The sequence below is a fragment of the Hyperolius riggenbachi genome, chromosome 1 (genome assembly GCF_040937935.1).
Source record: "Hyperolius riggenbachi isolate aHypRig1 chromosome 1, aHypRig1.pri, whole genome shotgun sequence".
Lineage (NCBI taxonomy): Eukaryota > Metazoa > Chordata > Amphibia > Anura > Hyperoliidae > Hyperolius > Hyperolius riggenbachi.
The window spans coordinates 581,250,645-581,262,882 of record NC_090646.1 but is presented as its reverse complement, the minus strand read 5'-3'; the positions used below and the strand labels follow the sequence as shown (position 1 = coordinate 581,262,882).

Below are 12,238 nucleotides of genomic sequence, written 5' to 3'. Positions count from 1 at the left end.
CAACCTTTTGAACGCATTATTGGAACTCAAATTGGCTTGGTAAGCTCAGTGACCCCTGACCTACATACACAGGTGAATCCAATTGTAAGAAAGAGTATTTAAGGGGGTCAATTGTAAGTTTCCATCCTCTTATACATTTCTCTGAAGAGTAGCATGATGGGGGTCTCAAAACAACTCTCAAATTACCTGAAGACAAACATTGTTCACCATCATGGCTTAGGGGAAGGATATGTCATGAGCATATTAATGACTAGGCATTGAATAACATTCTTTACCTCATAGGTTATTGATTAAATCCAGGATTGATTGATTAATTGATTAGACCCCTCCCCCCCCCAAACAGTCACTGCTCATATCTCTCAATATATATATTGTTTTATACTGCTTATTCTCTTGTGTAATGTGCTGCAATTAATTTAGCTTATGTCAGTGGAAATACCCAGCTCTGTCCCAACTCTGGGACAAAAGATGAAACATAATCAGCATTGAAGGTCAATCACAAGACGTTGTGTGATGCCGAGAAAGTTGGCAATGCTGGCCTAACCTAGACATCACAGGACACTGAGCTCATCGGATTGCATCATATTTAATTATGTACACCCCTAACACACCTCTTAATAATTATGTACACCCTCTACTAATCATAACCCGTCCCTCAAATTAATAAACATTTTTACGTCATGTAATCTATAAAATCAAGGGCTGCGTCCCAATAAAGACACTTGTTTTCTAAATGCATGCATAGAAACAGATATTAACATTTAATTTGGAGCACCTGGATCAATCCATCAAGGCGGTGTTCCCCACTGTATCAATTTGGCATCCCTGGTGGGTCCTGGAGCGATTAGCAGCACCTCTGGTCAGACACTTTGAAGGAACAACAGAACGTCAATTTTCCGGGCTGTACAGGGAATGCGCATCCCATTGTAAGAAGGTAAGAAAAAATGCCTGTTGATTAACTTGTTGCTATGCTGTAGTCGCAGTCCGAACATTGTCACTGCTTTTTTATGATACAGGGGATGTTAAAGCTCCAGGGATTGAATTTACCCTGTATAAGGGATTTATCCATGGTGTGTGTATGAGTGGTGTATATGATATGTGCATTGTATGTTGGATTGTTGTTGTTTGTGAGGTTTAACCTCCCTGGCGGTCTATTAAAACCACCAGGGGGCAGCGCAGCACTTTACATTTTTTTTTTTTTAAATCATGTAGCTAGCCTAGCGCTAGCTACATGATAGCCGCTGTGCAGCGGCATCTCCCCTCCCCTTCCGATCGCCTCCGGCGATCAGAGCAAACAGGAAATTGTGTTTGGCTTCCCCCGTCGCCATGGCGATCCACGTCATGGCGTCAGAGGGAGTCCCGATCAGGCTTACCACCAGGGAGGTAAAAGATTAAAGTGAGGTGTAGTGAACAGTGGATCTGTGTGGAGGAAGTTAACTAACTGCTGTTTGGTGGTTAATGTCACAGGAGCTTTGCTGTTTTATCTTTAAACTGGTAGTTGTAAAGTTATATCCTGTGTGGATTGAGTCGATAAAAAGAACGCTTGCTATTTCCTATGGTAAATATTGGAGGTATTATTGACTCATAAAAGTTAACCTAACCTTTCAAGTTTGTTTTTTTTCCCCTTCAGGGAGTTACAGATTTACTGCTCCTATTGTTAGCACGTGCAACCTTAACTTAACGGGGGGTAAAGAGTTTCACTTACCTGGGGCTATTACCAGCCCCCTGCAGCAGTCCTGTGCCCTCGGAGCCGCTCTGGAATCCTCCGGTCCCCCGCTGTCACTTAGTTTCGTTTTTGACGACTCACCAGTCAGCTGGCCGCCATGCGTATTATTGGACACATTCCCTACGGCAATTAGCGCTGTTGCGGACCGCAACGCATACAAAAATGCGTTTCTTTGTACGCGTTGCGGTCCGCAACAGCGCTAATTGCAGTAGGGAATGCGTGCCTAACCCTAACCACTCCTGCTGGTGGTGCCTAACCCTAACCACTCCCTCTGCAGAAACACCCTTTTACGTATAGAAACTATAATATCTTTGATAACGTAAAATCTGTACATACAAACAAAATAATATGACAAGAACTATAACGTTGCAAGCTTCTAAAACGATAACATACTTCAAAAACTGTAATGCTCTAATGTTGTTAATGATATTTATCGCAGTGCCCTTTTTTCTGCTTTTTTTGCCGTATTAACAATAATTGCATTAAAGGATACCCGAACTGAAATTTGACATGATGAGATAGACATGTGTATGTACAGTGCTTAGCACACAAATAACTATGCTGTGTTCCTTTTTTTCTCTCTGCCTGAAAGAGTTAAATATCAGGTATGTAAGTGGCTGACTCAGTCCTGACTCAGACAGGAAGTGACTACAGTGTGACCCTCACTGATAAGAAATTCCTCTTTTATATCTCTTTCTTGCTCTCAGAAGCCATTTTCTGCTAGGAAAGTGTTTTATAGTTGGAATTTCTTATCAGTGAGGGTCACACTGTAGTCACTTCCTGTCTGAGTCAGGACTGAGTCAGCCACTTGCATACCTTATATTTAACTATTTCAGGCAGAGAAAGAAAAAAAGGAACACCGTATAGTTATTTGTGTGCTAGGCACTGTATATACACATGTCTATCTCATTATGCCACAGTTCAGTTGGGGTATCCTTTAAAGCCTATGGCAGCGCCCTTTTGGTCCACCCTCAGCCGGCGCCCTTTTTTCCTGCTACCTATTCTAGTTGCAATTGGTGTTGTTTAGCATGTTGCTGTGGCCATATTGTATACATTTGAATATTTTACCTAGTAATCCCATATCATCTTCCTCAAGATAGGATCTAAAAAGATTCAGTTCTTCTAACTTCTTACATGTCACGAGGGACTTCATTAAGCCGTCAAAATCTGGAAAGTATTTCAAAGACAAGTGCAGATTCTCCAAATCCTCAAAGTTTTGGATGAAACGAGCTGTAAAAGAAATAAGAATAAAGTAACATAGTAACACAGTAACATTGTTTCACTGTAAAACGCAACATTGAATGTTGCTTCTGTAAATTCTCATCTTCATAGAAAAATGTAAGTGACTGAAAGAATACTTTTAATGTGTACCAGGGATCAAAATGACTAAAAATTTTATACTTACCCTGGTCTTCCTCCAGTCCCATAAGCTCATCTGAGTCCCACACCGTCCTCTCGCAGTCTGCCGTTCAGCCGAGATCAGCCCTGGTAACAGCTCAGGTACTTCTTCCTTCTACATAGGTGAGTATGTAACTTTGCCCCCCAACACAACAAGGTCAGATAGTATCCTCCCAACACAGTATGTGCAGGTAGTTTGCCTACAACAAAGCATGTGCAGCTATTATGCCACCAACACAGTGCAGATATTGTGACCCTAGCGTAGTAAGTCATATGTGGGCCATAATGTCACCCATTGGCCTACAAAAGCCTGCAGTACAATCTACCCATACACACACGATCACTGTAACAATATACAATATACAGCACAACCCTCCATTTCCCCTTCGCAAAGAACTCATAACATTTCTATATAACACTGACCAAAATACACGTGATTATGCTTGTTACAAGTTATCCCCTCCACCCATTAACCCAGAAGCCAGAAAATTTCTGGCTTCAATGTGGAAGGGTGGTGCCAGAACTGCTATTCTACAGTATATGCGGGCCACCAATATTTAAAGATGCAGTGGACCGCATCTATAAGTAATACATTTTGTGTGTGGGGGTCCGGACAAAAAAAATCAGGGGGCCGCATTCGGCCCGCGGACCTTAGTTTGAGGACCACTGGTATAATGAATGGTAATAAGGCCAGCTGACTATTTTCACACACACACACACACACACACACACACGCACACGCACACGCACACGCACACGCACACACACACACGTACACGTACTCAACAACACAATGTAACTTCTTCTGTGAAACTGAACTATCCATTTAGGTAGCAGCTACACTGATTAACAATCAATTTCACATGCTGTTGTGCAAATGGAATAAACAGGTGGAATTTATAGGCAACTAACAAGACACCCCCAAAAAGGAGTGGTTCTGCAGGTGGTGACTACAAACCACTTCTCAGTTCCTATGATTTCTGGCTGATGTTTTGGTCACTTTTGAATGCTGGCGATGCTTTCACTCTAGTGGGAGTCTACAACCCACACAAGAGGCTCAGGTAGTGCAGCTCATCCAGGATGGCCCATCAATGTGAGCTGTGGCAAGAAAGTTTGCTGTGTCTGTCAGCGTACAGTCCAGAGCAAGGAGGTGCGACCTGGAGACAGGCCAGTACATCGGGAGATGTGGAAGAGGCCATAGGAGGGCAACATAGGAGGGCAACAATAGCAGCAAGACTGCTACCTCCACCTTTGTGCAAGGAGGAGCACTGCCAGAGCCCTGCATAATGACCTCCAGTGGGCCACAAATGTGCATGTGTCTGCTTAAGCAGTCATAAACAGACTCAATGAGGGTGGTTTGAGGGCCCGACGTCCACAGGTGGGTGTTGTGCTTACAGCCCAACACCACGCAGGAAGTTCGGCATTTGCCATAGAACACAAGATTGGCAAATTCACCACTGGCGCCTTGCGCTCTTGACAGATGAAAGCAGGTTTACACTGAGCACATGTGACAGAAATTACTGGAAATGCCATGGAGAACGTTCTGCTGCCTGCAACATCCTACAGCCTGACTTCCCAGAGGTAGCCTGACTGCCATTAGGTCCTGAGAGAAGATCCTCAGACCCCTTATGAGACTATATGCTGTTGTGGTTGGCCCTGGGTTACTCCTAATGCAAGACAATGCTAGACCTCATGTGGCTGGAGTGTGTCAGCCGGTCTTGCAAGACAAAGGCATTGATGCTATGGATAGGCCCGCCCGTTCCCCAGTCCTGAATCCAATTGAGCACATCTGGGACATCAAGTCTCGCACCATACATCAACATTACATTGTATAACAGACGGTCTAGGAGTTGGTGGATGCTTTAGTCCAGGTCTGGGAGGAGATCCCTCATGGGACCATCCATCAACTCATCAAGAGCATACCAGGCATTGTAGGGACATACAGGCACATGGAGGCCACACACACTAATGAGCTTCACTTTGTCTGGTTTTAAGGACATTACATCAAAGTTGAATCAGCCTGTAGTGTTTTTTTTCCACTTTAATTTTGAGTGTGACTCCAAATCCAGACCTCTGTGGGTTGATAAATTTGATTTCCATTGATAATTTTTGTGTGCTTTTGTTGTCAGCACATTTAACTATGTAAAGAATGAAGTATTTAACCACTTCACCATTGAGGGGTTTTACCCCTTTAGGACTAGAGCAATTGTCAGCGCTCCTCCCATTCTTTCGCCAATAACTTAATCACAGCAACATGATCTATATCTTGTTTTTTTCACCACCAATTAATATATATGTTTGGGTACTATGGGGGAGTGTGGGAGGGAAATAGTTAATTTTAAATATAAGTGTAGGTATTTTTATTAAATAAAATATGTTATGATGAAGTTTTACTATTTAGCCACAAGATGTCCTCAGTCATTATTTCCGATTAGGTATGTAAGGACGTGAATCGGTAATAATGCGTGGCACTGTAACAGCCAGAAGATACAATTAATGTCCCTGCTAACCAGCAGTAACGATAGTGCATTGACTAATTTTCATGGCCCTGGGACTCCAGATGAAGTTTCCCAGGATGTGATTATACTGCACCTGGTGCAGTAAGTAGTTAATAAGAATATTTCACTCATTCAGATCTAGGATTTCTTATTTGTGTGTTCCCTTTATTTTTTCGAGCAGTGTATATACACACAGTTCCTTGTTTTCGATGCTGCACGCACCTCCATTGCCGTCCCACCAAGCTATGATTGGTGAATGAGAACTTGCGTTTTCAAAGCCAGTCAAAGTGCCTGTGAGTGAATGATCACTGGCTTCAGCAAGAAGAGTCCAACAGGTTTTCTTTTACCCTTTCTCTGCCAGAGGGTGCGGATGGTAACAAGAGTGGTTTCCCCACCCTTAGCAATCTGACCTCAGGTTGAAGTCCGGCCCCTATTGTCTTAGGGACCGAATTGGGTTGTTTTCCAATTAGGTCATAACTCGGTGGATATCAGACATATCATATAAAAAACAGCATTTTACATTCCGTCATCATGTTCTGAACCAATCGATATCAAACTCACTTGGGGTGACACCTTCTCTGTCTAGGGCAGGGGTCTCAAACTCGTGGCCCGCGGGCCATTTGCGGCCCTCGATACAATATTTTGTGGCCCTCGCCGGCAAAAGCTTCCTTATAGTTCGGAACAGTGCTCCCAAGTAATCCGCCGCATCCCTGCCGATAAGCGAGGGCTGCAGTGCCCCCAAATCGCCCAGGGCAATCTGCCGGCATTTCCTGGAAGGGGCAGAGCTTTCAGCTTCAGCTCTGCCCCTCCTGACGTCAATCGCCGCATGGATCGCCGCCTCTCCCCGCCCCTCTCTGTGAAGGAAGAGTGAGAGGGGCGGGCAGAGGCGGCGATGCGTCGCGATTGTGAAATTCCATATGCGGCCAAGCCTCATCCTGACTTTGCCTCCTGCGGCCCCCCAGGTAAATTGAGTTTGAGACCCCTGGTCTAGGGAATCAATATCTCAGGCTGTGAGCCAGCTATGTGATCGATTAACATCTCAGAAGGTGTGCTGCACTGGTAGCATGACACACTCCGAATTGTGGACCACTGGGCCCCAACGGCTCCGCAATATCCATTGAATTATGGAATACTGTGAAATGAGATATCAAAGTCTCATTAAAGGACACCCAAACCGAAAATAAACGAATGAAATAAAGAATTGTATCTATCTTTCTTCTCCTAAAAATGACTTTTTAAGATATTCCACGGTTTTATTTTATGTTTAAAAGCACTTTTTAAGTTTTAACTGTTGTATTGTTTTTGCTCAATTATACATTAATTGAAGTATGCCAGAGCTAAACTCTATGACCTATTGACCCTTTTTATCTCTTTCCTACTCTCAGAAGCCATTTTCTGCTAGGAAAGAGTTTTATAGTTGCAATTTCTTATCAGTGAGGGTCAAACTGTAGTCACTTCCTGTCTGAGTCAGGACTGAGTCAGCCACTTCCATACCTGATATTTAACTCGTTCAGGCAGAGAAAGAAAAAAAGGAACACAGCATAGTTATTTGTGTGCTAGGCACTGTACATACTAGGGTGGCCATCCGTCCGGATTTAGGCCGGACAGTCCGATTTTTGGACTGCTTGTCCTCCGTCCGGCGCAAGGCCAGGACGCAGAGCCAGATGTCCTCCTTTTTGGGCTGTGTGGAGGGAGAGAGCGCAGAGAAGAGGGAGCGGTGGGCACAGTGGGAAAGGGGGGACATCTCCCCCCCTTTCCTCACCTTTGGGCTCCCCCTTTCTCGCTCTCCCCTCTAGAACTAAAGTTTTGGGGTGACTGGCAGCGGGTGGGACTTACCTTGCCTTGCTCCAAGCGCTGAGTAGTGATGTCCGTTCATGAGTCATTTGAGCCTGTTCTTTCCTGTGAGTTTAATGATCCGACTCATCCACTGAACCGAATCAGTTCAGTGGATGAGACAGGAACTGCAGCTGCACAGTGTTCCTGTCTCATCCACTGAACTGATTCGGTTCAGTGGATGAGTCGGATCATTAAACTCACAGTAAAGAATCGTCTCAAATGACTCATGAACCGGACATCACTATTGCTTCACCGTGGAAGGAGGCAGGTAAGTTCTGCCCGCTGCCAGCCACCCCAAAACTTTAGTTCTAGAGGGGAGAGCGAGAAAGGGGGAGCCCAAAGGTGTACCTACCGCTCTCCCTTCACTGAGCTCACCCCTCCTGCTTGGGGCACCTGGCTAAATATTCTGGGGAGTCGGGACACCTATAGACCTGGCTACATATACTTGGGACACCCATAGACCTGGCTACATATACTTGGGACACCCATAGACCTGGCTACATATACTTGGGACACCCATAGACCTGGCTATATATACTTGGGACACCCATAGACCTGGCTACATATACTTGGGACACCCATAGACCTGGCTACATATACTTGGGACACCCATAGACCTGGCTACATATACTTGGGACACCCATAGACCTGGCTACATATACTGGGGACACTATACACCTGGCTATCTGTACTGGAGACACCTATACACATGGCTAACTATTCTGGGGGCACCTAAAGACCTGGCTACATATACTGGCGACACCTATAGACCTGCCTAACTATTCTGGGGACACCTAAAAACCTGGCCACCTGTACCGGAGACATCTATATACCTGGCTAACTACTCTGGGGACACCCAAAGACCTGGCTACCTATTCTGGGGACATTATACACCTGGCTACCTATTCTGGGGACAACTATATTCATGACTACTTATACTGGGGACACCTATAGACCTGGCTACCTATGCTGGGGGTACCTATTTTGGGGTAAGTGTTGTCAGATTATATGTATTTTTGGGGAACCGCTGTTAACAGATTCACAAAGCGGTGCTAACTGTTAGCACGCCTGTGAAAACCCCCTTAGCACGTCTAAACAAGCTTTTCGCGCATAAAACTTTACGCGCGCAAAACTTTATGCGCGTAAAACTTTACGCGCGTACTGCACAGAGCACAGGGCGCACCGCGCGAAGTGCCCATTAAAGCCTATGGGACTTAGCGCGCGTAAAACTTTGCGCGCGTAAAACTTTGCGCGCGCAAAGTTAGCGCACGATCTGATTGAGAAATCCGGTGCTAACCTACTTAGCACCCTGGTTAGCGCGTCTAAAGACTTTAGATGTGCTAAGTAGGTTAGCACCGCTTTGTAAATCAAGCCCCAAGTGTATTTTGGGGAACAGCTGCCAGATTATGTATGTTAGGGGCACGGCTGCTGCCAGATTTTGCTTATTTTGGGGAACCGCTGCCAGATTGTGTATGTTTGGGGGACCACTGCTGCCAGATTACATGTATTTTGGGTGTTACGTGTATTTTGGGTGATTCGCTGTCAGGTTTTGCGTATTTTGGGGAACTGCTTCCAGATTATGTGTATGTTGGGGGGAACTGCTGCTGCCACATTGTCTATTTTGGGGGAACCACTGCCATATTATCTGTATTTTGGAGGAACTGTTACCAGATTACGTGTCTTTTTGGTGAAATGCTGTCAGATTACATCTATTTTTGGGGGCTACACTACGGCAGAGCTCAAACTTCCCCGGCAGACCATTTACACCACTGCTAAGGTCATGTATATTTGGCCCCACCCATGACCACGCTCGCTTTATGCTTGACCATGCCCACTTTTGGCACGCTCAGTACGATGTCCTCCTTTTCAGGGTGTGATGTCCTCCTTTTTGGGGTTCTGCTAGTGGCCACCCTAGTACATACCCATGTCTATCTCATCATGTCACATGTCACTTCGGGTATCCTTTAAAGGACTTTGGTCTGTGGGCTTCTGCAAGGACAGGCTACATGCAGGAATTTGGACACTTAATGATTTTACGACGGGTCTGGTTGTCCAGGCATTATAATTATATTTACTAGAATGGGGAATCTTCCTGAAGGAGCTTCCTTGACCCCTTGAGAGATAACCTTTTTCCTGTGTGGCAGAGGTCTGGTTTGAAAGGAACACTGTTTTCTCAAAACAGGCTTATGAATTTAAAGGGGCTCTCCAACTAATGTCTTGTGCGTATTTTTGTATGATTGCGTAGATGGCACATTTCTGCCAGTAAACCCGACCATCACATCTCCCCCCCATAAGTGTGGCGGTGGAGCTGGGAATCACAGAGCGCTGCTCTGAGCCACAAACTTTTTCTGCTTTGTAGGGTTCACTGCAGCGAGGAAGATCACCGGAATTGGGGTTGACTACAGGAGACAGAGTGACTCCTGACTGCATCATCTCCCCAATCTCTCTCTTCACCTCAGTCATGGCAATCTGACCTGTGTCTGTTTCAACAGTCAGATTTGCAGCGGACAGCTGTCCTAGTACCAGGAACGAGTGATCGCGGTGTTGCTCCCATGTCGGGTGGAACACAGTGATGTCCTCCAGGTAAGCGTCTGCACAACCGTGCAGGCCTTTCAACAGGTCATTCCAGGCTTGTTAAAAGATGGCTGGGGCATTCATCACATCAAAAGGCATCTGCAATAAGGCATCCAGGCCAAAGGGCATGATGAACGTGGATTCCTTGCACGCTTCAGACACGCTTGGAATCTGCCAGTATCTATGACTCAGATCCATGATCGTTAGATAGTTGATAGACACCAGCCAATCCAACAGATCACCGATTTGAGGCATGGAATACGCAACGGTTATGGTAATGTCGTCCGGCCTCCTATAGTCCTCACAGAACCTAGCGGCCTGTGGGAGCCGCTAGAGGATTTTTGGAAGACAGCTATCTGTAACATCTCCTAAAACTTCCTCTTTACTTTAGCTTGCACCTCAGGAGGGGAGCGATAGGGGATCTGCCGTATTGGCTTGCAAGTCCACGGGTCCCTTCTGTAAACTGCTGTATTTGTCTGCCCAGTGTTTCTGCGAGGTTTCGCTGTGGGTGCACAGTGCGCTTTAGCAAGGCCTTCTGGGAGTAAGAGAGGTGGGGTTGACGTTTATATCATCCACCACTTCTCGTGTGGGAGCTGGCAAGCCTGACAGTGGATCTGTCTCTCCTTGTTCTACCTGGCTGCACACTCCTAGAACTTCCTGTGTTCTGTCTGCATGGGCTCATAACACCTTCACATGGACCATTTTCTCACCTGGGATGTCTGCTACATAGGGAATGGGTTCACTGTAGCATTTACCATCCCCCCTGTACACCTTTAATTGAGCTTCCACGGCTGGCGGCTTAGTGGTCTGGCCCGTATGCACATCCAGGTTGTAGTTGCTCTGTAGTATCCTCACAGATGTGGGACTACAAGTCTCAGCCAGCTGCCTATTGGGATCTGAGGTCAGCTGCTGAGAGACATACTCCCTGCTGGGGTCAGAGCGGACAGGCATGCCTGTATGTTCTGAGCTTAGGTTACCAACTCAAAACCGGATCCGGGAGATACTCGGATAGTTGCTATCCAGATATCTCCCAGTAAACCTGTGCGGGGTGGGCAGGGGGGGTCAATCTTACCTGTCTGACGTCTTCTTCATTTATCCCTCGGTGCCTCCCACGATGCGCTCCACACACGTCACGTGATTACAAACACTTTTTCCTTCAACCCGGAAGGAGGAAGTGTTTGTAATCACGTGACCGCCACTTGGACCGCACCGCACATGACATGTCATCTTTAGCATGATTGTCATCCGCCTGAAGGTCAGAATCGCCAGAGGAAATCCCCAGGGACGGATCTAGGGGGGGGGGTCTCTTGCCCCAGGCGCAGTTTGTTAAATTCTTAAAAAGGCGGCAAAATTTGGATGGGGAATGGCAGTTTAGGCACCAAAACCTGGTCATTAGGCACCAAAACCTGACCTTTAGGCGCCAAAACCGGATGGGGAATGGCAGTTTAGGCGCCAAAACCTGACCTTGCCCCAGGCGCAACTTGGTCTAGATCCGTCCCTGGGAATCCCTTCTGTCAGTTCTGAGTTCATGCAGCTGGCCATGGCTAATGTACTGGCCAGAAGAGGTATAGCAGCATTTACATAGCAATTGTTAATACTGACATATGCATTTTTACAACAATGACAGGTGCAGAAACATGTAAATGACAATCAGTTGGCTGTATGTTTAAATCTGATACCTCCCGCCTAGCCATCTTGGGGTTGTTAGCCATCTCCAGGCTAGGTACTGTCATCCTCTTCCTCTCTGGACAGCAGAACTGTATGTGGCCTGTCTTGCCACACAACTTACACAGGCGAACTGCTGGTGTGTCTGACTGGGGAGCAGCATTAGCAGTAGCTGCAGGTCTCAGTGGCTTATGGCTCACTGGCCCAGGAGGAGTAGATGTAGTAGGCTTACCTCCCTCCCAGTTCTGGGACAGAGTTTTGGGACTGTCCAACACCAGGGTTCTCTGGTTGTCAGGTATAGGAACCTGATGGTACGCCCTCTCAAAGGTGCATACAGGAAAGTCTCGTTCCGTGCCCTCTTCCATGACAGGAAGATTCGCTGTGGGGGTCACAGGTAGAGGTTCGCTTCTCTCCACCGAAGCACATGTTGCCGAGCGCAGATTAGGTGCAGGGGGAATCCACGGCATCTTGCTTCCAATCCCAGTTGTATACTTCACATTAGGTGCAGGGGGATTGTCTCCGTTAGTTCAGGTCCTGCTGC

The 12,238-nt window shown here is 46.3% G+C and overlaps 1 protein-coding gene across 1 annotated transcript in view; it reads right to left on the bottom strand.

The window, feature by feature from the left end:
- Positions 1–12,238, bottom strand: part of LOC137538766 (baculoviral IAP repeat-containing protein 1-like) — a 91,393-nt gene that overhangs the window by 31,057 nt on the left and 48,098 nt on the right. Inside the window, exons 6-8 of the mRNA XM_068261116.1 lie at positions 11,930–12,076; positions 3,132–3,188; positions 2,795–2,956 (exon numbers count right to left, since the gene is read on the bottom strand). Of these exons, the coding sequence (XP_068117217.1) occupies positions 2,795–2,956; positions 3,132–3,188; positions 11,930–12,076 (366 nt within the window). The remainder of the gene's footprint in view (positions 1–2,794; positions 2,957–3,131; positions 3,189–11,929; positions 12,077–12,238) is intronic.